At 33.8% G+C, this 27,900-nt stretch overlaps 1 protein-coding gene across 3 annotated transcripts in view; it reads right to left on the minus strand.

The window, feature by feature from the left end:
- LOC149900531 (hypoxia-inducible factor 1-alpha-like) overlaps positions 1 to 27,900 on the minus strand; it is a 72,838-nt gene that overhangs the window by 8,901 nt on the left and 36,037 nt on the right. For all 3 annotated transcript variants that reach the window (XM_090112454.1, XM_090112455.1, XM_090112456.1), the window contains exons 6-7: positions 27,237 to 27,343; positions 8,570 to 8,714 (exon numbers count right to left, since the gene is read on the minus strand). In XM_090112454.1, the coding sequence (XP_089968580.1) occupies positions 8,570 to 8,714; positions 27,237 to 27,343 (252 nt within the window). The remainder of the gene's footprint in view (positions 1 to 8,569; positions 8,715 to 27,236; positions 27,344 to 27,900) is intronic.

Consider the following 27,900-nt stretch of genomic DNA (forward strand, 5'->3'; position numbering starts at 1 on the left):
ATAATAACGCCGCGAGCATGCAAATGTAGCACCTATTGTTTCATTGATAAATCGATGCAAGGTAGAAACTTGATACTGGAATATTTGTATGTATGCATAATATTGAACACTACACGATTCTTGGAACATTTACAACTTGTCTTCAAACTAAATAAAACTTTCCGAACGTATCGTATTAGGTAACTACGAGCCATACGGGCAACACAACATTAACACCGTCAATCATAATAATATTCCACTATTTTGTTCACTAAATCACTGTCACAATAAAAACGTCACTTTTTCTTACCATTTTGGTGGTTTTCAAGGACTGAATTTTACGTTGACTGAACGGGGTTTTGTTTTGAGGGCAGCCGGCTTCTCTTATGAAAGCGAACAGCTGATCGAGTATTCGAGTTGCGTTAAGCGGGCGGCCGGCGGGGTGTACGCACGGGGTGTACGCTTGGTATGAAGTCCGTGGCGCGAATGATACGCGGGCTGCGATTGGCGGCGACGGCGGCGCACTCGTGACGTGACCAACAAACACACACTGCACGGTGAAGCGAAGCGCGATGATAAATAACCGAGGGTTACCGCTTCGTTCATTCGACGGCCACACGGCGAGATAAGAAAGTTCCAATTCACCGGTGGTTAACTTGATCACGATCAGCCTGAATTGGTATCAGTAACGTGCGTAGTGATTGTCACTCGTATTTATGGGCCACCAGATAAAGATAAAAATTATGAGTACTCATTACGGCCGGCTGATAATATATTAATGGAAATACATAATCAAATAAATGTTTTTGCGTGGCAACACAGCAGACAGTATTGTATAATTTATCGATGCCAAATGATTGAATTAATATGCAATGTAAATATTGGAAACAAGACATGAAGAAACCAGACTAAAAATGCTAATATTTTCCTCTAGTATTGGTTCTTGTCACACGCGTAAACTTTACGAGCAACTTGCTCATAGGTAGGTATTAAATATTTCAAGAAACATATTAATTTCAAGGATTTCAATAATTAAAATTAAATGCAAATAATTTTCAAATAGGTCAATGATCGAATGTTAATTAAAGTGTCACTGGATAAACGTCATACGTTTTCCTTATATTAATACCAAAAGTAACAAAAAACAAAAACCTGTTAATACCCAATTTGGAAACGATGTGCCTAGCAACTGTAGTGACTTTTTATGCGCATATAATATAAATATTCAACGTAAGATCGTATATTTGAACTCGATGATATGCATGCACTGTAACAAATAATTACTCAAATTAACTCAAAGTAGGTTAACGTTTGCTCAAAAGAAAACGTATCAGAATATAATGATATTTACGAGTTCATGAGAATTGGTAATAGTGCACGATAATTTTAAATGTTTCGTTGCCCTGATTATCGGGGTTATAACGTTAGGAGCAAGCCGCATAGAACTAGAACGTTCGACCCATGATTTATATCGTACCTTGGTGTAAACCGTTCAATCCATCACAAACGACACACGATATGATCGACTGAAGCCGCGTTGTTCCACAATTTAGCCGCGTAACTCAACACCGTGCTCTAATGGACCCTGAGTACTTAGCGACTGCCGAGAAACCTAGAACTAATACGTTATGATTTATAACGCGCAGATAAAAAAACAATGAAGACTTCCAACTTGTTGAATTCACAAATAGAATCGCGGATTATCTAAACTAACTGAAATTGCCAAGATATATGTGAGATTTTAAAACTAGACTGGAGCATTAGCCCGTTCTTACTGTGGTCACTGTGATGAATAGCAATCCTTTAAAGAGTAAGAAGCATGCGCGTTTGATGATATCACAGGTCGAAATTTATGACGAAATAATCACGCAACAAAGGCAGTCGCAGAGAACTGGGATACTGAAATTATTACGTCAATATTGTGTGAAAATTATTCAACTTTTTTGGGACTACATATTATAAATTTTAATAGTTAAGCCTTCAGTTTTATTCTGAGACAGCATGCGTTAAGTTATTTAATCACCGGAACGAGTCTAATTAGTTATTGCTCAAGGTCGAGAGCATAAATTATCCAAGTGAAGTGACATAATGAGAGGATGAATAATACCATAATATACGTCTTATAGGGCCAGAACCTGTAAGTATTGCATAAAACGCCGCAGTGTTCGTGATTGCAAATCATTATACAATCAGCGACGGCATTCTTGGTCCAGTCGTTGACCCGTAGTTCCACCCCGTTTTTGATCCTCCTGCCGAGCCCGCAAGCTACGTGACTCTTACAACGTTTCACATCGGGTACCTACTGCGCTTTATACGTCATTACTAGCAATTCGAAGTTCAATATTTGATTTAATCACAGCACTGACAGTGTTACTAGATCCGGTTATGCTTCTAAAAGACTGGCCATTTTCCGATCGTTGTGTGATTCAGCTAGATAATGATAGAGAATTACTTTTTTGTTACTTAAACATAATTGATAATAGTTATTATAATTATTTGTTTGTATAAAAAAAGACTTCAAGAAAATTGAAAGTGTAAGCTGCTGTGTTACAAAATATGCTAATTTGTTACAATATTGGTCAAATTCAAAGTGAACTCCACTATGATACACATAAGTTACAATAATTATGATAATTATGACTTCACTTTTGTTCAGAATGATATCAGCAGTGACAAGACAGAATTTTGTCGAAAAATAACATGATAGCAACATTTGGTCACTATGCAAAGTATTGACAAAAACTCTTCCGCAATGTGTCACTGTTACTTCGATCGTCTTCGACTTCAAATTCGGATAACACGTGTTTTAAGGAAAATCACTAAACAGCGCAGACGACGCACTCGTTTAGTTTACGTGACCGGCCACACGAAAGTGTTATCGACTACCAAGAAAGGAGAACGGGTGCTTTAAGTATGCTAGTGACTGATGTAAAAAAAATATTGATCGCTCCGCCGGAACCAGCTCAGACAAGACTCGAATGTCAACCAAGACAATACAACGGTACTGTGTATGATAAATCATCACGGTGCATCGTGGAGACAGTGGTAAAAAATGAGAAAGGAAAAATCTATTGGATTCATACTGCTTATATAAAACATGGCGTTGAAGAAAGGCTGTTTGCTGAATGGCATAGTGCATACGACTGGTCTTATTTAGTAAAATATTTTCAGTTTCAGTTTGGATTAATGCGTGGGTTACATAATAGCCATGTTATGTTCGGCTCGGCTTGAAAACAAAATGTCGAGCTTGAATACTCGGTTTTCTAGGTCAAATGAAAGAAAAATTCTAAAAGGTGATAAACACCAAACAAATAGAAGTTTTAAGTATTTCAAATATAGCATCGTTCTATACACACGTAGGCACTAAGTTTCTCAGTAATGGTAGCTTACAACGTATTCTAAACCTAATATAGGTAGGTATGTAAGATAGGTAAGATAGGTGGGAACAACTAACTGGTTTCGTTTCGCATGAGCACATTTGCGATAGAGACAATGCAATGAAATATTTAAATTTCCAACAAAATGTATTCGGGGTCTTCATTTATAAACATAAGCAAAGGTATCTTGTGGATTTCATAATAGTTTGTAAATAGTTTTAGATTCACCGCTGTAGCCTCGGTGCTCGCCCAGGACAATAACCGGAATACACCCACGCCCCTCATTCAAGTTGAAACTGCAATGCTCCACTATGTAGGTAGTCGGTAGTGTTCAGTGTACAGGAGGTTAACGACCCCTGGGGGAGGCTGCACTTCACCCGTTTGCGAAAACCAACGACCGCTAAGCTTCTAGGTATCCTTTTGTACATACATTATGTAAGCTTTTTAATATCAACGGAGCAGAAACTAATTATTTTAAATATTATACGAGAATCTCTTGGCAGCGGAATTTTGTTTTCATTTTTTGCCTAACCTTTGTATAACATTTTTGTTTCTGTTGTTTCATTATAATGGTTGTTTGTTTTTTTTATCATCCTGTTTATATTTAACATGTTCTTCAAAATTTATTATTCTTTACATTTATTCCTCGAAAATCACCATGCTACACTTGTGAGAAACCAATCAGATTAACAAAGAAGTTATAGGATATCCACCTGATTTAATAAAACACCTAATATTCCAGTCGGTAGCGCTAATAAAATGTTTTACGATCCCAAGAATTACAAGTAGATAGCTAATATCCGAAGAATGAAAACAATAACGTTGTTTGTGTGCTGTCCTTAATGGGACCATCCGATCCTATACTATTATCACATTCGTTTCATAAAATAAATGCTATAAGCAAGGTTCGACGGCCTGAACAGTATGAAACTATAACTGCATATATTAGGAAATCATTATATCTTGAAATATAGCATAACGAGATCGTTGTAAGAAGAGCGGATTGAAATTTATTCGTTCGAACAATGAATACTGATTACCGTTCCGAGCTGTGGCCCGTATTGTTCCATTTACATCTAAATTGTTATAAATTTTGTCCTTCACGTCTATCATTGTCTATGTGAGAAGAAATCTGTGTGCGAAGAAATCTTACGACAAAATTCAGACATTACGTCTACGGTGGGATAGAAAGTAAATAGATTCAAACTGTACCGAGTTTCTAGTTCGATAGATACGGATCGGCAAAGACTAGAAGTCTAATTATAGTACAAGCGACAGTCGCCGGCCCTTCGCATGCATTCGCAGAGTCACGTGGACACATTCACATTGACCCACATATATGAAAATTAACATGTTGACCACACGATTCGTCCAGGTGCAACTGATTCTGTGATCGTATTTCATCAAGCCGGGTCAATTATATCAATATTGTTAACGGTGTAGAATAAGATAAAGGAGTAGTATAATAAAGCTAATTTCATGTAATAGTAAATAATTCTAGGTAGACGATGGGTAGATAAAGAAATGGAAAAGAATAAGACTATTATTATGTAATTAATAAGATTTTATAATAAAAGTCCAGAATCAAAAGCTGTTATAGGCAGTATGCTAATTCATAACGATTAATCCATCTAGCGAAAGCAGAATTAAATTTGAGAACTTTCAGCCGCCTCCAATTATATACTTCATCAACTGACAGGCCCATCGCGATATAATGAAGTTGTATAATTAAAGCGATAATCTGGAGTCTCACCAGCATTTCAACAACCAAATAATAAAGTTTGTTGTTTGCGTAACGAATTTTATTATATTAGAAAACAATAAACAAACGATTAGCTTCAAAAACAATAAATCACAATGCGTTTTTGCTTGTTATATAGGTTCGTACGTATTACGAAATTTGAAACATCACGCCAAATAATAAATGTCTTACTGCCTACTTAAGTGATGTTGATTATTATAATTTCAATTAACCACGACAGGAAGGACAGACCTAGCAACCGTTTCACCCTTGATAACCCTCCCTGCATCTGACGATAATAATATGTGCATTCATTTGCTCATTTACAATATTATCTAAAGTCAACACAGATAAGATAAATTTTCCGTTTACCCAATCACAAACAGATTGGTTACGTTACATAAACAATGTAACTTTAGCACTCTACGCTGGATTTAGTCACAGGAATTTTAGAATGTGGTTAATAGAGGGTAAACGAACCATATACAATATTAAATTGGTTTAACAGGAAAATACAAAATATAAGGATACTTCAATAATACTTATAACTTCTGTGTATAGTTAGTATTGAACGTAATCGTTTGAGAGTAAAGAAAAACAAATACGACTCGAGAGAACGCGGAACCTTTGGCATAAGAAATGGCCCTAACGCGCCAAAAGTTCGTGGCAAATCTCAAGGCATTGTTAGCATCAGGTAAGATGTTACAAAACTCACGACGTCAATTATTCGACACGAGGCGAGTTCGTATTTAAATTTTATATTTTGAAGCAGTTCCTGACACTTTTCATAAATTCGAGTTCAGGGAAATATTGTTCGCGTGAGCAAACAACCTGCCAACAACTAAAACGTCGCATTGCATTTACGATGCAATGACACTTGTATTTAGAAGTAGGCTAATGAATGTATTATTAATTTAATTGGTATAACTACTTTTTACTATTATCTACGTACGACGACAATTACGTAATATGTATAGTAATTATAATTGATGCTACATTCTACATTGCCCTGAAATATTCCTTTCTTGTGTGCGTTATAAATTATAGTACGATGAGCAATCTAATTTTAATTATGTACAAAAAGTTACCTACTCGCGCAATTCTCTTTGGAACTGCTATTATTATTAGCTTTACGTAATTCTTAAACAAAAAAAGAGATGAAATTGTGAACTAGATAAATCTGGTTCAACCTGTACAAACTATAAATAACGTGGGTGACTCGGCCTTGAACCTTGTTTCTACTCCGGCCAAACTGTATGGGCGGAATAGGAAACAACAAAGTGAGAGATTTACGCTTGTTATGAAAGTCAATGTTATGTCAGTTTTATTAGCTCCTCAACTTACTACCAGAACAAAAAATATAGCAGTATTTTGGTAGATTTTCTTATTAGTGCTAATGACTTTACTTTGACGTTAATTTCCATAAGCTGTACTTTCTTGAAAATTATAAAAATGTATCTTTATGAGCGTTACCCAAACAACATTTGACTAGCAAAAAGGCAGTACATTTTCCATTACAGATTTTGTGTGCAGTATAATTTTATTCGTGACCTCTATGTTAGCTGGGAACGTTTCAGTCGCGATGAACAAAAAGCCAAGGGCTGACTATGGGCCATAAACGCGATACGACTCAGAAAGCACTTACACCGGCACTGATAAAGAATTTCGGGAGCGAATATTGCAGAGACCTACCATAGTTGCTACGTTCTTTATTTCTTTACGACTCGCGTGAAATGAGATTGTAATGTTTCACCGTGTTTTGGTAAGAATTATGAAAAAATAAAACTTTTGATTGATCGCACATTTAATAAAACTGTCCTTATACACTTGTGAAATAAAGATTTTTTTGTACAGAAAGCATACCTTGTTATTATAAAAGTATATCCCGTAGAAACCTTGTATCCATTTTACAGATGAAACAAACTTTTACCTTAACGTTAACACAATTAAAGTATGAAAAAAAATATAAGACAATATGCGTGTAACCACGATAATATATTCTTATTTGTCGTCTTAACAGGACTACAGGGAAAATTGTAACCGTGTAATAGCATCGTAAAATATGATAAAATGCCAACGCCTTTTTTAACAGAACATAAAACTCGCAATTTTCTTCGACTTAAATATCAAATCTCATTTGGTAAAATTACTTTACGTTTATAGAATGCGTCTTCAAGTATTTAAAATTTTATCAGATCGTGGATAGACATAAATTATAATAATTATAACCATCAGGAAATTATAATGAAAACAACGTATTTATTTACTCGACATTGAAGACATAACAAACCTATTTTGGATGGAGTGTTATATCGATTTCCAATGTGTTTATAAATATGTTGACACTGTTGCTTGCAACATTAATAAAATACATTTAACAACAAGTGCAATCTTGTGCAAATAAATTGTTTTCTTTAACTCAGAGCGTTAAAGTGTGCCAAAAATGTGAGCTTCAGATAATCTATCCCAAGCGCTACTAACGCATAAAATTCTTAATAATAGATGTAGTCAGATTTATGAAAATAAAACGAAAACAGTGCTAGATACCATAATACGTTCACATAGATCTTCACAACCAAAATCTGCGAGTAATAAATTGTAATGCAATAACGTTGTGTTTGAACGATAACTAAGAATAAGAGGAAAATTATAGGAGTAAAGTAAAACAAACGGCGCTTCAAATCACAGCAGGCTGTTGGGCAAATTGTTACATAAGCCGCCGCAGCCCGCGATCAAAGGATTACGAACTGGCTCCCTTTATCGGCCGACCTTATTTGAGAGCCTAAGAGTTTGCGTTTTTACGAGATCACCAGTCCAAGGGATATCAATTGTCAAGGGAAATGTTTTTTGGTGAGTCCAATTTACTGTGGTTTTATGTTACATGATTCTTTTTTAATATAACGTTACTGTTAACCTTACCCTTAGAAATGACAGAAATTTTAGATTTCATAACCGTATAGCGTATAATTAAATATTAATTATTATATTATCAACATCAACATGAGGCGATTAATCAATTTTAAGTTAGATTTATGATGATCATGTTCGCAGAACCACTCGTTTTGATTATAACAAGTCGCTGAAGCGCCTACAAAATTTTACGATCCCTCCATCTCTTTTCCAAGTAATATTTCACATTCCGACGCTCGCTGATTGGCAGTCATGTAATAAACTTAATGAAAGAGCTCCTAATAAAGCAACGGGGACTGTACGATCACGATAAGGAATACGTTCATTAAATATTGTTTATAGGTAACATAATTAAAAGCCATGAGGTAACCGATAGACCATGTATGTGACATTAAAAAAATAATTAAAATGGCACTTACCTTGATATCTGAAACGGAAATTATTGTTTTGCCGGGATTTATAAAATTTACCGGACAAAAACTGCGTTGACGTTTAAATGTGGTCAAAATGTACGTCACTTTACCATGGTTTCTTGTTATTTTCCGTCTAAAACTACACCTACCTTATGACGTAGTTGACGCAGACCACGCTGACAGGCTTCTGTTGTTTGTCGGTGATGACCGTAGCCTGGGTCTGAACCCAAGCGTAGCCGCCAGTTTTGGCGAGGAAGCGGTACTGCCGGGTTTCGCATTGTCCCTTCGAGAACACTGCAACAAACAAACAAAAAATCAGTTATTCAAATAGTCACTTCTACCTTAAGAAAAACGCAAATGATTGAAGAGATTAAAATCAAATGATAACCACGTTTAGACAAATTAGATCCGTAGTAAATGATCTGTCACACTTTATCTGAAATTAATCAAGGGGACCTCGATATAAGAAAAATGGTCCTCGTTCGGACAATTAGAAAGGGACAGGCTCGTAATAGCAGAGGCTATAGTTAAGTTTATTACTTCCAATGTAAGCCGTAAAATCGGATTATAAATGGGTTCTGATACCACTATTAATAACAGGATTCCGAAATATTAATGGTGTAAGCATTAACAGCAGGATGCCGTATCGAAATAGGACAAAAACGCTATAAAAATGACTGGGAGTGAGGGTTTACTAGTTGATTGTAAAACTTGTAAAGCATGTGAAACAACGTATAAAACTAAATACAGATATATCTTGTATATACATTAATGGCGATTTAGAATTTAATAATCATAGTCTTTGATAACAAATTCAAATTAACACTCCAAAACGAGAATATCTAAAACCGCTTTTTATTGGAGCATTCCCGATAACACAAAGTAACAATTTTACTGTTCTCGATACACATTCAATGTTCAGACTTTAGTTCGGTTGCGTGTCTCATGTTATTACCGCAGAACTGGGCTTGCTAGAAGCAATCGAATTAACTTAAGTGAACATTGCTTTCCTTCTAATCGGGGAGCAATAGCGCCTTATTGCTAGGCTAATGTCTCTGTCAACTTACTGTGACTAGAGGAGAGTGCTTTTGCTAATATTTTTGAGCTATTCTTAAGGGTTATTGAATTTCGTATATATGAAGAATTAATATACTTAAGTCAATCAAGAAGAAGAAGTCATATTATTAGAGCATTTCCTCTGACTAAATATTTCTGCTAATGCTGCTAAGTTTCGGCATTTCAAAAATAATGTACCTATTCTATTGTAATTTTCATGGATTATGCATATAAGACCTAAAATAGGTATTTCAAAGTAGAATTATTTATCACAACATGGCTCTGTATTTAATCTGATTGAACAAGAAATTAATATAAACAAATTCCGATTTAATTACAAAAGCTGTTGTTTTGACTCCGAGGGGTTATCATGACATTTCAATTGAAGACCAAAATAAAATAACAGCCAAGTAACAAACATGAGGTCCAGATAAACATTTTGACGAAAATAAAAATATCGACAACATTTCATACGATAATTCAGTACTTAAACGAAAACAGAAACGTTTCCATTGCATAATTGAAACTACATAATATCAACACTTGTAAAGGAACTCATCAAAATATAATTCGGAAGATAAAAATAATGCTCAAGCGACATTCTTATCATAATTCACGATATGATTATGTCACTACAGATAACATAGAATGCTCGAGTGGTTCATTGAACTGCCGCCAGTCAATTCGACATTGATAATTTGAGTCTTGAATTGTTATGGACAAGCAGACTTTATGTTTTACTAGCTGCTCGCCCTGACTCCGCCCGGGATGATTTCTTTTTGGTAGTTTTGCAAGACTTTGATAGTTATTATCTTTCCAAGCAGAGATCCTATCTAGAGTGATAAGTGGTGCTAATAACACGACTTTCTTTTTCATAAAATATTTAGGTAGTCTTAAACATTCCAATAATATTATCCTTGAGTTTCGTTCAAAACTTTGAAACCAGGCCTCGCGTAAAACCGACTCTCTTCTTCATTCCAAATAAGATATTTTGTGAAAGTGGTTACAACTTGAAAAGGAAAACATGTATCTAACAAAAAAAAGAAAAACATATATCTAGCAATCGTTTGGCTCATTTTATTACCAGCAGTGAGGTCAATCATTAAAGGAAAATGTTTTAATAATATGTGGAATGTTCGCGATGCCGAATGTTTACGATACAACAGGAACTTGGGAGGCATAAAAACAAAAATTGGGTTAAAACTCTTGGAAATAACCGCTGCAGTATTTTTAAACGGAATTGCAAATAAACCTGCATTACAACGACAGGCGAAATGGCAATCACATTTGAGGTGTAATTATTCTTGCAAAAATAACACGTTTCCATATTTCTTTCCGGGGTAAGTGTAAGGGAGTTTCATAACAAGTTCATAACTTATGAATATTTAAAATTACTGAACAATTCAATGAATCATCTAGCTAAAATGCAAATAAGCGTGTGATTTGAAAAATTTATTCAATATTATCATATCTTTAAGTTTTAACGCCTATGAATGTATTGGCTTGCATCCAGTATCATGGATAATGTAGGGTTTCAGCTAAACGGTCCACGAGATGCGTTGGCGGAAATAACTGCCTTGATATAAATTTAAACTGCTTTAAATATATCATCACAACCTTTACAAGGCACAAGTAATTATGACTTATATAATGCCATTTCATTTTATTATGGAGAATTTCTATAATATTTTTCTAAAATGATGAAATACTCGAACAACTTCATAACGAAACAATCTTTAATTCCTTATAATATACTAATCAATTAAACTGTTAAAATACTATATAACATTTCGTTTCTACAACTTACTGATGCGAAATAAAGCTACCCTTTTGTTTAATTGATGTCCCGCTAATAGTCCGAATTTTAGGATTGGAGAAGACGCAATGAATCAAGCTGACGACGGACGACATAACATTAAAACATCCACCGAATTGCTTTACAAATTAATTACTTTATTTATTTCGTTAGCTTACAAATGAACCGAAGTTTCAGTATCGTTCGTAATTTTTATTAGATCATGATGTAGCTAAGTTTAGCATTTACGACTCAAATAAAATGACATCAATAGGAACAGCAACAGTAAGATAAAGTTAGTAATCGGGTTTCCTGCGTCGATCTAGAACCTAGAGAAGATATTTCTCAATCTTTCTCTTCCTGTCTTTTACCCCAACAGCACTCGCTAATTCTAATGGTTAACTCGTTTACCATTCCAAGGGGCGTCTGCTCATTCGCCTTCCGGAGACATTAAAAATCCGAGTTTTATTAGCCGCCCGCGACGACACAATAATTTCGAGTGCTCGTAAAATTTACCGCTTGTTATTCTCCTCTGAAATGAGGCTTCATATCTTTAGAATGGGGGCCGCATATTCCTCATTAATATTTGTGACAAAAACTTTGTAATAGTTATGGTCCTAAATATTTCATAACGTGTGTTGTTGTGATTAGTTTGGCAGTTGTTGAACGTTTTAGTATGGAAACTGGCAATTCGAAACATAATTTAGTATCATATATTCAGTGTATAAATTACACACGGTACATGAATGTTTTGCACAGAATGAAGTCTGTAGTGAGTTATCATTATAATGTGAAACCTAGTAGACCATGACACAGACACTCCTACGATAGTGTGGATAGATATATCAAAGTCAGCAGTCAACATAAATGAATATAAAGAAAAGAAATTAACCGACATACAGCATAATATTTAATTATAAACTGACATCGTGCATCTTTTTGATCTATATTTTAAACTGGATTACTAATTTTGTTGTGACCTTTTGTTTGGAAAATTTAACGCATATCAATGTGAATATTTAAATTACTTTCAATTGGATTAAAAGCGCTGCTTTATTTTTAAAATCGGTTGAAAAACGACGTACTCATTCCGAGACGAATTGAAGTCAGTACTAAGACATTATTTTATTTTAACTAAAGCAATACGATGCTTCTGCGAACGTTTTACGTCGTCGAGTGTCGAAATTACAATTCAAGGGACGAACCGTTTGAATGAAAGCCTTCCGGGGGTTTGTCATAAAGCCAGATAGCTTGAGATAAAACAACTCCGCTTTGTGAAGCTAAGGCAGTTTTAGTTCATTATTCTATATATACAATTTTACAATTAATTGTTCATAAACATAAAACACGCTATAAACTAATAAATTTACGATCGCATAGTTTTAGCCACACGACATTTTACACGGCTTTTAATATTAAAACAGTGATTTATAGTACCCACGTATCTAGATATAGTTTGTGTAGTCATGCAGACCTGTGCTCAGCATATTTCGTGCATATTTTGAAATTTTATATAGCATTTCAACTCAAACATTTTATTAGACGTTTAAAAAATTCAGAATGTTTTTTCAATATAACTTTTAGAGCCGATTTTTCAATGCTTGGATAAAACTTATCCGTCCAATAAAGTATTACACGATAATATTAAAATGTCACGTAAACTGTCAAATACGGGCAATTAGAATACGTTTTTAAAATGGTAGTTTTGTACATTATTCGACGAATAAGTTTTATCCAAGCATTGAAAAATCGGCCCTTAATGACATCGAATTATGTATTTAATTTAAATGAGTGGCTGAAATTAACAATTGTAAAATACAATTATATAGGTATTATAATAACAATGAAATTGAGCAGTAGATTGCACCAAAATATACGTTAAAATACACTTAACTAAAAAATAATGTATAATAACTTTTTATTCAAATATAACCACGAAATTTATATTTCATGATATACGTACCTAAATATTACATGTAGTTAATTTTGGTATAATGTGTTAGCTGCGTCACTAAACACGAAAGTTTGCTAGTCACCCCAAAAGCCCACGTAAACATCCAATTTCCTATTAAAAAGGACCCCGAGTCGATTTGAATAAACCTATTGAATGTGGAATGTGGATAATGCCAGCTCCATAACACCGGACACGTATTCTATTCAAATGAAATTCGTTCAAATATCACAAAGAAAAAATATTGACCGACGCACTAGGACGGACGGTGTGACATCGATTGTTCGCTCTGTTTATTTTCTCCGCGTAATTTATACTAACACTAGCGGTCCGCCCCGGCTTCGCCCGTGGTACATATTTCGCAATAAAAGGTAGCCTATATCCTTTCTCGGGTATCAAAATATCTCCATACCAAATTTCATGCAAATTGGTTCAGTAGTTTAGGCGTGATTGAGTAACAGACAGACAGACAGAGTTACTTTCGCATTTATAATATTAGTATGGATTATAAAGCTGAAGAGTTTACTTATTTGTTTGACTGCGCTAATCTCAGGAACTACTGGTCCGATTTGAAAAATTCTTTCGGTGTTAGATAGCCCATCATCATCGAGGAAGGCTATAATAGGCTATAGGTATATATATCACGCTAAGACCAACTGGAGCAAAATGGCAAAAATATAACATCTAAACCTAACAAAATTCATTTACATAGAGACAGCTTTAGCTTTCTGGCTTAACGTGAAGAGGGTAAGTAAATAAAATCTCTTGGATAAACTTGTGTTCAGGTTCGTTGAACCCGCACAATGTGTATTCATGTTAAATTTATCTGTAATACGAGCCGAGCGGTCGAGCGTTTCCAAAATAGCAAAACCGATATGACTTATATTTCAGTTTCAACTGCGTATTTACATAATCGTAAAATATTCTATAGCCCTGATGTCCGTCAATATCACTCGCATCTGGGGTTGGTACCTGTACCACAGAATACATAATAGTAGCTAAACGCTACAGAACGGACACTCTCCGCCTCCCGCCAAAATTAAACACTCACCTCACCCCGCACGATCAGTCTAAAAATGGTCCACATTTTTCTACAAGGACGATACGCAACGAAGATTGACAACATTAATCAAATTGACTTAAAGTATTTTTATTATTTTGGATTTGTGATTACCGTTTTTCGTAAAAAATGGTTAGATATTGTGCTGTTTACGGATGTATTTCATCAGAAAAACGCGAATTTTTTTTACGCTAGTCACAAATGTGCCAACCATAAAGCGTTAACACACACATTTGCAGTCTCTACAGTGTGACTGTCAAAACGATCATTTTGTATGGAGTGTCCGGGGTGTGCCTGTACTATAAACCGTATATACCCGTATCATAAAGTACCTACAGTGCTAAATTTAATTTACTTGCACCTGATAATTGCTAGATATAGTATATGTTATAGAAGAATCGTATAGAACAAACAATACTATATTTTCATAGGTGTTCAGTTGCTTATCTTGTTTAAGTCTAATATTTATAACGATATTACCTATTCAAATGGAAAATTTATAATAATTCCCAAAATATAGGTACGTTTATGTACATAATTTTTTATTGAATTTTTCCAACAGTATGTTTTTTGCCATATTTTAAAAAATATAATATTTCATCTTTATAGAAAAAGGTGACAACCCTACTTGTATTATACACGTTCACGTGTCTTCAAGCCATATTATATAAACGCCATTTGACGTAGTACGTGTAACTATAATTAACCATTTTTTATGAATAACGAGACTCGATCAGTTGAAGATTCTATGTCGTACTATAAAATTATGTAAATCTATGCTTGTGAACCTTTTAAAAACAAGTTTTTGTGAAATATTAAAAATGAATTAACATTATTTTTAAACAAAAACAAAACGGCCTTCAGATTGTCAGAATCAGACAAAATTTAAATGATACCAGAAGGCACCAGCTTTCAAATAAAATAAGGAACATCAAAATCGGTTCACCCGCTCTGAAAGAATTGAGAACCTCTTCCTTTTTTTGAAGTCGGCTGAAAATAAAATTCATTGGAAGCTTCAGCTTGTAATTTAAAAATAGGAGGCTCAACTGGGGTATATATAATACTGGTGAATTTGATATAGTATATTACCTATACAAATTAATTACGTAAGGTAAATTATATACATATCTACTATAAAATTCCTACTCTTTATCAGAATGAAACATAAATACCTATCTTATAATTACCAGACAGACGATAAATTTGTTTGTTTTAAATATGCACTGAAAGTTAAATTTACGATACATCATAAAATAGGTAAGGTAGACCGTAATCTTACCTTCGGGCTTCGACGTTACCAAGTTACCTAATAGTATCAACTTCAAACAATATGATACAATATATGTACATGTTGTGGTATATGACAGGTATAACAGTTGTACGAATATCTATCTTCTTCTATAATATAAAAATGAATCCCAAAATGTGTTGGTAAGCGCATAACTTGAGAACGGCTGAACCGATTTCGATAATTCTTTTTTTATTATATTTCTTGAAGTACGAGGATGGTTCTTATGTAGAGAAAACGTAAATATGTACCACGGGCGAAGCCGGGGCGGACCGCTAGTTAAAAATAAAATTAAGATCGTTAGTTTACCCCGTTAATACTTTTAACAATTTAAATTGGACAATACTTAAATAGCATAATTGTTAACAAGCACAAAGTGAATCAACTTTAACATACATCATAATACCTACATTACCTATAGCCAAAATAACAAAATCATATCCACAATATCAAGACCCCCACTTTCTAGCATAGCAATAGCACGTAAAACAATACCACTTTAATTACGTACACCAATTGTTTTTATAAATTCGCGTCGGCGCCAATTGAAACGCAAACACGCGAACCCAGTGTGACTTCTGTATCGGTCATTTATTTATGTAATCTACATAATATTGTTGATTATTCGTTCAAGTCCAAGGCGACGAAATCGTCGTGTTATTTAAAAATAAAACGTTATATATATCAATCTAATTGGACAGTATCAGCGCTACGAAAAACAGAAAGAAATATAGTGCAAAGCTTTTTAATCTTGAGCGCTCGAGATTTACGTCGCTCTTGTGCAAGTCTTTACAGTTTAAGATCCAATAAAGCATTCATTACACGGTGAGTCGCTGCAAGATTCATAGTAAACAAATTCAAGACAAATTCCCATAACATTCTTTTCGACATTCCACGGAGTACGAGAAAATTCTAATCTGCGAAACAATTCATTAAAGAATTTAGGGGTTTTGCCAACATTTGTGGATCCGCGGCGACCGGTTGTTAGTTTTCCCTCGTGTTGATTAATATCACGCACTCAATGTGTGATTCGAATATTTATATTCAGTATCATCATAACCGATCCTATTTGTAGGAACGTAACTCACATACTCCAAGCGTTAGGTTTGTTATCTTCGATAAGACTATCTGGACCAGAATAATCGTAATATAATGATCCTTTTTAATTTTTATTGTCAATTGTAATTGCAACTATATTTCAGTGGAAATCGATTCAATGCAGATAAGCTCATAAACTGAAGGGGATATTCTGTGATTAATTATCTTAAAAACTTGTAATGAAAACGATAAATGCAAAAAATTCAATCGGATGTCTTTAAAACACTTGTAAAATTATTTGTCACTAGTAGCAATCACTACCATTCCCTAAAACTATAGCTAGAACTAAAAACAAAACTCTTGTCCAAAACTAAACACAAAATTTATCTTAATATGGCGCCTATAATAAATCAGTAGCTGTTTATTAAAAAGTCGCATTACATATTATTATCTGTAAATCACGGTTATATTTACAAACAGCACGCATGCCCATTCATCTGGCCAGCTGTTCGATGCGTGAGACCGTGCCGTGTGACCTCGACCGTGACCCTGAGTCTAGTTTTATTTTTCACCAAATCCAGATTGAACGCGGAATGCGAAGGGTTTTTTATTTTATTTACTTGACAGTAAGGTACAGATTTGTGTAACTCTTCATTTAATATTCAACGCGTTGCTGTAGTTCTAGCTTTTATAACACCTTGTTAGGCGCGTAATAGTGTAACTAAAGGCGTTATTACGCTATCTTATCTCATAAGAAAAAAAAATAGCGTCATAAAATATAAATAAATATTCAAATATAATTTCAGAGCTGAAAACGTAAACACTTTCACTAATTTCCAAGTACCGTTTTACCGAAGTCATAAAACGGATATAATTTACGAGTCCATAATGAAGAATGCGTAGGCGTCGCCCAAATTATTTTACGAGACAAAAATAAATCGAAAAGGCACCTGAATCTTGTGTATTGAAATGCGTGACGACAGGAGAGTTAATAAAATTGAACCTGAATTGTATTACCTTGTGATCGTAATCCAGTTTTAAGCGTTTACGTGAGCCATTTTTACTGTCGGAGATTTTGTAGCGGATCCTTTATCCTTAACCGTTAAACTAGCATACATCTTGTTTATTTGAATACTCATACAGTTTTCGATTTGATCTTTAGTAGTTAATTGGGTAAATTGTTAACAATTTGACATGTTTTTTTGTTGGTAAAATTGATTAACAAAGACGTACTTACACGTGGAAATCGACGGATTTTCACTAATTACTTATGAAAAACAATATTAAATTAATTGAAGAATACGGGCATAACTATATTACCTTTTAATCAAATTAAATCGACAATAGCCAGGTAGGTAACAACACATAAGGACTCCTACACGTGTGAGAACTACGTATGATAATAATAGTCGTTAATAAAACTGTTTATCAATCTACTTACCGTTATTAGTTTTATAGCCATATTCAAAACTTCCCGATATATATTATGGTTAGCTTATCTGTTAGTTAAAATGACAAATGTTTATTGAAATATACGTCAAAGTGTTACATGCGGTGATATTTATAACTGGTGAAACTGGCCCGTACAATAAAATGTATTTTAGAAGAATTAACGATGATTAAATTTATGTGAATTTTGAAGACTAACATTGTCTTCGCCTATCATAAAACAGTCTCGAGTTTGCTTAATGAATTTCACCTCGAGCGTTCACATGTAAAATGTAAACTGTTAAGTAAACTGTTCCTTTGTAAATACTAAAGTTGTTCAATTTAATTTCGCCTTCCCAGCAGGGCTGTTATATAAAACAACAAAGAGTACGGGCACGCCTTGCTAGACCGTCGCAAATGTATGAATGTTTAAAATTTAAATGCTCGAATAAAAAATGCTCATACATACATACATAATTAAGTAATTAAGCTAAGATAATTTCGACACCAAAAATACATTTAAATTTGCTATCTTTTTTTTGTAACACTAAGTATTATATAAAATGATGTTGTCGATGCCGTTTTATATCGACGAATTTCAGTGCAATTTTTTAAAATACGGTCATTAAAGAACAATAATATCATAACCTTCAAATTTTCACTAAGTATTTCACGCTTGCGTATCAATTTGGTTACCAATAAATATCAAATGACAACGAAAACACTCCATTATACCTACAGCTACTAATCACTATGTAATCGGACTCACGAAGAATTAATATTCTGAAATCCAATAAAAGTAGGTATTATCGTAAGAGATTCGTCATTACGATATCCTGAACCCAACATTCATACACGTAATACAGAATTGCTTCAAATAACAGAAATATTAAAAATAAAACCGGCCAAGTGCGAGTCGGGCTCGCGCACAAAGGGTTCCGTAGCAGCAAATATAATAAATTACAGTTAAATCAACCTATCTCAAAAACTATAAGAGATACTTTGATCAAACCAAAAATCGTTGAAAGAGTTAATTAGCATGCATCACCTCTATTTTTTTTAGAATTTTATACCCCGTAGTTATAAAAATAGAGGGGGGGGGACATACTTTTTACGACTTTGAGAGCTGATATCTCAAAAACCGTTCACTTTAAGAAAAATGTTTTTTAGAAAACTTTATATCATTTTAAAAGACCTTTCCATTGATACCCCACACGGGTATGTACATCGAAAAAAAAAATTTCATCCCTCAGTTACATGTATGGGGGGCCCCACCCCCAATTCTTTTTTTTACTATTTAGTGTCATATTTTTGTAGCGGTTCATACAACACATATTCCCATCAAATTTCATCACTGTAGTACTTATAGTTTCCGAGTAAATCGGCTGTGACAGACGGACAGACGGACAGACGGACAGACGGACATGACGAAACTATAAGGGTTCCGTTTTTGCCATTTTGGCTACGGAACCCTAAAAAGAAACAATTAATCGAGCACAAACAGCGATCTAAACGATACAAGAAAACATTAAAAGTGGCACAAAGTTCACCCTGTCCTCCATAAAACCATAACATGGAGGTTTTATAGCAAAGGCTGTAAGTAATAAAATAGACGATAGAAAAAGACTTCGGACACAATCAGAACAAGTTATAACTCTGACTTGAAACTACAGTAATATTGTATTTATAAACACTAGGAGATTGAGTCGCGAGATACGCTTTTGAATTTGTAATTAAAAACTTTTTTTGCGAAGTAATACCGGCTGCAATGGAACTATTTTCTCAAGGGAATTGAATGAAAATGCCGGAGCAGCCAGTACGTATATAAACTTAAATTTATCTAGACATTACATTTTGAAGCTATTAGTATACGCTGTATAATTAAGATGTATTAAATAATACTTCAAGATATACGATTTCTCATTAAATCCACCAATCATTATAATACTATGTATTCAACTTCCCATCACACAGGGCTACTTCTCCTAACCTTACTTCTCATATTTACATTTACTACCACAAATTTTAGTAAGGCGTCTATTACCGCTTATCAACATCAATTTATAACCTATAATACACCAAATTAATACCCTTGGCGCGTAACAATATACCCACACGAAACCACCCACGCGACCGAGGGGTAACATCACAGTAAACAGATACGAACAGTAGCGCTACTCCCTACAAAACGTTCAAAACGGCTCACTCACACAAACATACGTATCGACGAGACTTCAAAGGGTACTTCTAAACTGATGCCCGCTTAAATGAGTCTCGTCGATGCGTCTGCTTGTGTGAATGCACTGTATCTAACGTTTTCTTGGGAGTTACGCTACTGTTAGATCTGTTTACCGGGGTAATATTTTATCCACTGTTAGGTAACAACACAGACATGTATCAAGATAGACTAAGCGAGTGTATGTACTTCCCGTGTCCAAACTAAGATTATGAAACTTACTTGACGCTGGCCTACACTCAGTCCGCGCTTGCAGTTCGCCAAGGAAAGACGTGAAGCTGAATAAAGTAAAATGCCGAATTACGCCGTTATAAACTGTAGAAACTCCACAGCTGTGAGTGGCCGAGTTAGCAGAGATGTTTCCTTCCACCGGTAAGTAATTTTCTAATCAGAATATGCACTATTTATTTTAAAATCAAATAAAGAATATCTGTGGAAAACGATCGTGACAAACACGGATACCAAATCATACGAAATGATTCGGAATACATTGCGGCTTTTACTTGGCACGGTAAAGATCGAGTCGTATGATAACAAGCAATGAATAGCGTCTTCTCATTTTTCTGTTCTCATTTTTCTGTCCAATTTTGTGGTTAGTGATGTTCATTTGATGCAACAGTTCTCGATTCTAATCGATTTTATAATCGAACAGAAAAATGATAATTTGAAGGAGCAATTTTTCAGAAAAAAAGGCATAGATTTTTTTTGTCATTTAATACGACTTGACCTAGAACTTTTAAGTATTTTAATACAAAGGTACTAAAAATAAATATTATGACATGGACGCCATTAGTTAAAGTGTCATCTTGGGAGTTTTTTAAGAAAACTCCTTATTGCTTAGACTATGTTTGTTTTTTCAGTTTTCCAAGTAACCCGAACATAAAAGAAAAATGGATTGATGCAACGGGACATAAAGATTGATTGATTGACAGTTTCATTACTTTCTTTCGATGGCCTCTCTAGTACGTAGTACACGGTAACTCAATGGGCATATGTAAGAAAAAGCTAAAACACATTAGTTTACTTGTTAGAATATTAAAAGGTTTATAAATTTATTTTATCATTCCTCTGTCTATGGTAATTATCATTTTTCTGTCTTGAATCGATTTAGTAATCGATTACGATTCATTTATTTAATTACCTCTTAGACATAGATCTAGTTTGATCTGATTTCTTTTGATTTACTTCGATGGGATAGGACCACAGACATGTATCAAGATAGACTAAGCGAGTGTATGTACTTCCCGTGTCCAAACTAAGTTTGTGAAACTTAGTTGACGCTGGCCTACACTCAGTCCGCGCTCGCAGTTCGCCAAGGAAAGACGTGAAGCTGAATAAAGTAAAATGCCGAATTGCGCCGTTAAAAACTGTAGAAACTCCACAGCTGTGAGTGGCCGAGTTAGCAGAGATGTTTCCTTCCACCGGTAAGTAATTTTCTAATCAGAATATGCACTATTTATTTTAAAATCAAATAAAGAATATCTGTGGAAAACGATCGTGACAAACACGGATACCAAATCATACGAAATGATTCGGAATACATTGCGGCTTTTACTTGGCACGGTAAAGATCGCGTTGTATGATAACAAGCAATGAATAGCGTCTTCTCATTTTTCTGTTCTCATTTTTCTGTCCAATTTTGTGGTTAGTGATGTTCATTTGATGCAACAGTTCTCGATTCTAATCGATTTTATAATCGAACAGAAAAATGATAATTTGAAGGAGCAATTTTTCAGAAAAAAAGGCATAAATTTTTTTTGTCATTTAATACGACTTGACCTAGAACTTTTAAGTATTTTAATACAAAGGTACTAAAAATAAATATTATGACATGGACGCCATTAGTTAAAGTGTCATCTTGGGAGTTTTTTAAGAAAACTCCTTATTGCTTAGACTATGTTTGTTTTTTCAGTTTTCCAAGTAACCCGAACATAAAAGGAAAATGGATCGATGCAACGGGACATAAAGATTGATTGATTGACAGTTTCATTACTTTCTTTCGATGGCCTCTCTAGTACGTAGTACATGGTAACTCAATGGGCATATGTAAGAAAAAGCTAAAACACATTAGTTTACTTGTTAGAATATTAAAAGGTTTATAACTTTATTTTATCATTCCTCTGTCTACGGTAATTATCATTTTTCTGTCTTGAATCGATTTAGTAATCGATTACGATTCATTTATTTGACTACCTCTTAGAAATAGATCTAGTTTGATCTGATTTCTTTCGATTTACTTCGATGGGATAGGACGATACTAGAATCGCCGCGCGAGTGGCGTCCTAATCGATTTAGCGTAAAATGAAATTACCATCACTAAAAAGCGCTCGTGACGTCATAACGCTTCAAGGTCAGTACAAAAAATATGACACGCTTGGTTTTCATACAGATCGCGGTACTTGCGTAGTCTATCTATGTCTGTGGATAGGACGATACTAGAATCGCCGCGCGAGTAGCGTCCTAATCGATTTAGCGTAAAATGAAATTACCATCACTAAAAAGCGCTCGTGACGTCATAACGCGTCAAGGTCAGTACAAAAAATATGACACGCTTGGTTTTCATACAGATCGCGGTACTTGCGTAGTCTATCTATGTCTGTGGGTAACAAGGTCGAGAAAAGCGACATTCGTAAGAAATTCTCTATTCCCGGCTGAATATTAAGCATTCCCCTTGTGTTTACAAATTCAATTTGCTGCTATTGGCGATAGTTTGATAAGTTATATCGGATGTATCTGAAAGCGATATATTCACATAATGGATTATTGAAACAACATTATTAAATTGGCTCATGCATGGCATATTGTTGTGACAGATATTTAATGAGAACATATCGTGGATACAACCTATCCATATTCCTTAGTTGTACATACATATATATTTTGTACATATTTTACTGCAGAGCAGTCTAATTAATGTCATAATGTATATTGAAATTAAATCCATATATTTCAATTCATAACCTGCATGTTATTATCACGACGAAAAGTATACAAAGAGACAAAATATGTATAATTAAATTAATTGGATTCAGATTTGCCTAGCTCGAAAGGTAAGCAAGCGTGACACACGCCAGAATATGTAAAAATGTAATAATTTCTGAATATAATGTAGTTAAACGTGTACCCAAATATCATGACTAGGTAGGTACCTACTATCGCCATTTTTGTATTAATATAATTCGTAATTCGTACTTCTCTTGAATATAATTATTAACAATCGTAAAAATATCACCGTAAATACTTTATAAAAATTATATTTTTTAAACAATAAGAACTGTAATAACGTTAAACAATAGATAATATATTTTTCATAGCGTTCATTAATGTAAGAAATAAAAATATTGAAAATAAATTCCGCCAGTATTGTTAAGCACACAAACCAATAGATTTTTTTTAGTCTTTCACGAAAAATCGACTGATGGGATTAGGTGAAATTACCTGACGAAGTATTATTAGGTGTAATTTTTAAAGAAAACGCGAGTGAAATCACGGACTAACGCTACTCTTTTATACGTAAGAAACAATGTACTATGTAAAAACACAAATCTCAGTCAATAACAAAGGCTTTATACGCAAACAAGAAACCCGAGGCGTAATAAAAACAAAAGATAACACCCCTAGGCAAGTTAGGGATGTCTTTAATTAACTCAGTCTGAAAACGTACGGCGTAATAGTTTCTGCTAGTTCAGTACTAAAAAACTCCATTTACAATTAACTTAAAAATCACAAAGTTAATTTGACAAGGACAAATATTGTTTAAGTTATTTTTTTTATAGAATTGACGTTTTAGGTTTTAGGCATTTTTTTCTTGATTTTAATTACGATAAATTACATGAAAGGCCTTGAAACATTTCTGTGCTATATTATTTCGTAATTTCTTATTAAATTTTAGAAATAATATTAAAATTATTTTTTATCTCGTCAAGTACCATGAAGAAAGAGCAGCATAAATTGAGGTGGATAAAAAGATGACATCAAATAATTTAATTTCTTATAAATTGTTACAAACCTCAATATTTCCTTATTTAACTTTCTAATATACAATTATTTGCTATGTTAATTTCGACCTCAATACGCTTCAACACAATGGAAAAACTGTTGAATAATTAACCTAAGATATCATAAATTTCCCCGAAGTATTTATTGGCATTGAAACTAATAAACGATAGGTGAGCGAAAAAAATAACAGCGGGCATCACATTGCGCGTGGTATGTGTGATTGGAAACCTACCAATATCACAGTATTACAATATCTATGAAATAATATTGTAATACTGTGCCAATATTATAAATGCGAAAGTTTGCGAGGATGTGTGTGTGTGTGTTCTTGACTTCTTGTTACTCTTTCACGCAAATACTACTAAACCGTTTACTATGAAATTTAGCACACATATAGAGGGTAACTTCAAACTTGAATTAACACTAAGGATAGGTTTCATCCCGGACATCCCACTATGCGGGTTTTTCTTTAAAACGCGGGCAAAGCCGCGAGCGGAAAGCTAGTTACAAATAAAGAACAGTTAGATGTAATAGCTAAAAGATTGAACTATTGCGCAATTCCCAATGACAATGATCATACACGTATTATGGTCAATTGGCAAATTGTTAGCGAACATTATATAGAAGGTATGAACTCTTTATGGGGCTCATACGCATGCTTCATATTTGCGTTTGCTTTGAAATGGAATCTTCTAGTACAGTTTCATAACAATTTTGCAATTGTTTTATCAATACTCAATTAGACGCACGTAATGATAAAGATAAATGCTATAATATTAATCGGGATCTTTTTGCAATAAATAGATACAATTATCTATTTATTGCAAAAAGATCCGATCCAATGACCAATGTCATTTGAAGTTTTATTACCACCATAATAATTTAGTCGCGGCGCGCATGCCGCATGCTAAGCTGGCAGTTGGTTATTTTATATTTTTAAAGCATAGCTAGATAAAAGAGACAATTGCCTTTCATAAATATTTTTATTACATAAATACCGAATTAGCGGAGCAATTTTCGAGTCATTAATAGATGAAGTTAAGTTGAATTATAAAAATTAATTAAAAATTAATATGGTGCGACACAATCGGATTGTAAAATTGGAACCAACTAAAAATGGCGGTCAAACGTAGAACTTATGTCATTCATTAAATAATAATCGTTTGAGCCTTGAGAATCTTCCAAGTAAACATACTGCAACTATATTGCATTGTTTGTTTGTTTCGAGCAAACATCTATGATATCCTATCCTACTAATATTATAAATGCGAAAGTTTGTGAGGATGTGAATGTGTGTGTTTATTACTCTTTCACGCAAATACCACTGTACCGATTACAATGAAATTAAGTAAACACAGAGAGGGTGTTAAACAAACATGATAAAGAAATAGGCAATAAAAAAATTACTATTGTAATCAAAACTGAAGCTTACTGTGATATAAGCATTCATTTGATTAATGATTTGAGATTTAGAAAGGCTGATTAATTATAATCAATTTATCAAAAACGAGTTTCTAGTCTAATCACTTTTAATGATAGAAGCTTATCACTTATCAATGATTCATTTCTGATTTATACCTATTAGTTAGACTTAAAGAAGGTACCTACTCAGTAGTGATGCAACGAATACTACTTTTACGAATACGAATACGAATACGAATATCAAACCTACTATTCGGCGAATACGAACACGAATACGAATATCTCGCCTTGGTATAAAAGACTTATTTATTTAATGAATGTTTACTCTTCTAATTATTAAAATTTACAATAGGCAAATTTTTATTTAAAAAACATAAAATTCGTAGATTTTCTGGTTTTAGGGTTTTTTTTTTTCAGTCTGGATGTTTCCAGCCGTTGAAAAAAGTCTTTCCGAAGCAACTGTACATGGTTTCAGTGAAAAATATTTTTGGGCGATTTTTTTTGACTTGGAAAATGGACATCTTCTCGCCAAAAGGCCAGTGGATCAGCAGTCTCTGCACACGTCATATTTTTACGCGCGATTTTTAAATCTGTAGTAAATAGAGTTGCGTACAAAAATATTCGTTTTTAAATATTCGTATATTCGCCGAATACGAATATTCGGTAAATGTCTACTATTCGGCGAATACGAATATTCGTATTCGTATTCGTTGCATCACTACTACTCAGCTTAAAATGTTACCTGTTACTAGTGGGATTCGCATAAAAACACATATTAATAAATTGGTAGGTACTTAGAAAAATTAAGTCCGTAAAAACATCAGCGTCTATTTCAGGCGATTTTAGTTGTCAGTATGGGGTCTGCTATAAATGGTAAGGAACATCAAAAGTGGAGCTAAAATACTTTAACGAAAGCCATTCCGAATTACTTGAACAATTGCTAATAATTAAACAATTATACATAAATCAAACGAAAGCGCCATTTATCAGATCTCAGTGACTCAACGAGTGCCAAAAACATATCCGGTTGTTAAAATAGCCACGTAAGAATAAAATGCGAGTCTTACGGGACGCTGACGTTAATGACTTCTTTAAATACTTCACACCGTCATAGACACACTACAAATATGCAAGGAATATATTATAGCACGCTATGTAAATAGAATTGTAGTTAAGCTAAGCTAAACCGTGTTGCCGTTAATTACTACGTAATAACCTATTTTCGTTTTTAAAGGAATGTATTGTTAAGAATTTTCAATAATACAAAAATAGAAAGCTAAGTATTTTAAAGTTATTCACGTGATCTAGTATGATGAATTTGGGACAAATTATTTTATTATTTTCAGACTGCAACCGCCATCTAGTTTGCCACAATAGCAACGTTATCACGTCATGTTATCTTAGTTCAAGGAACTAACAATAGATGGCGCTTGACAATAAAAACCTATATCTACATTTTTTTTCTTCGTGGCAATGTACAAAAGTTAATACATAGTATGTTGTATTTTAATTTTTATAGAAATAATTAAATAATAACACTTACGCGACTTGAATTGATGTACCAAAGATGCGCTGTCTGCGGCGTGATGGTAGTCGTACGCGGAACGACCGATCAACTCGCTGGAGTCGAATCCAAGGGTATTCATTAAACTGCAACAAACATGAAAAAAAATTAATAATACGATATTAAATTTATTGTGTTGCGAAATGCGAACACTTGCATTATCCGTGGCCTTTATATTATAGTAATGACGTTGGGTTTGGGTACCTTCTTGATAATTTGAAAATTATTTGTAGGAGTTTAAAATTGTTAATACACATTTAATAAATAACAAATAACCCATTTTAAGTTCTGAAGTATTTAATAGGCATCAAAAAAATCTAAAACCCATATTATGAAGTAAATATACTTATAATAATTATACCTAATGTAACAGGTATTTGACGTTTTTATTCCCTGGATAATAATGCTTATCCTACTAAACTTTCAATAATTTTATCCGAAATAAAAAGTTATATTCACCATGGTACGAAAGGTTACTTCCAATGTGACCTATATGTTTCATGTTTAGGTTATGTTTACCGGTACTTGGTTAACCTTGAATGACCTATCGCCAAACCTATTAAATATTTGTTTCATAAATTTAATATTTTAATATTAAACACTCCTACTAGTTCAATACAGAGTAATTTATAATAAAGCGCGA

The sequence above is a fragment of the Colias eurytheme genome, chromosome 18 (genome assembly GCF_061535395.1).
Source record: "Colias eurytheme isolate Ceu_HAF_F1 chromosome 18, ilColEury1 Martin Lab GWU primary, whole genome shotgun sequence".
In the NCBI taxonomy this organism is placed as follows: Eukaryota; Metazoa; Arthropoda; class Insecta; order Lepidoptera; family Pieridae; genus Colias; species Colias eurytheme.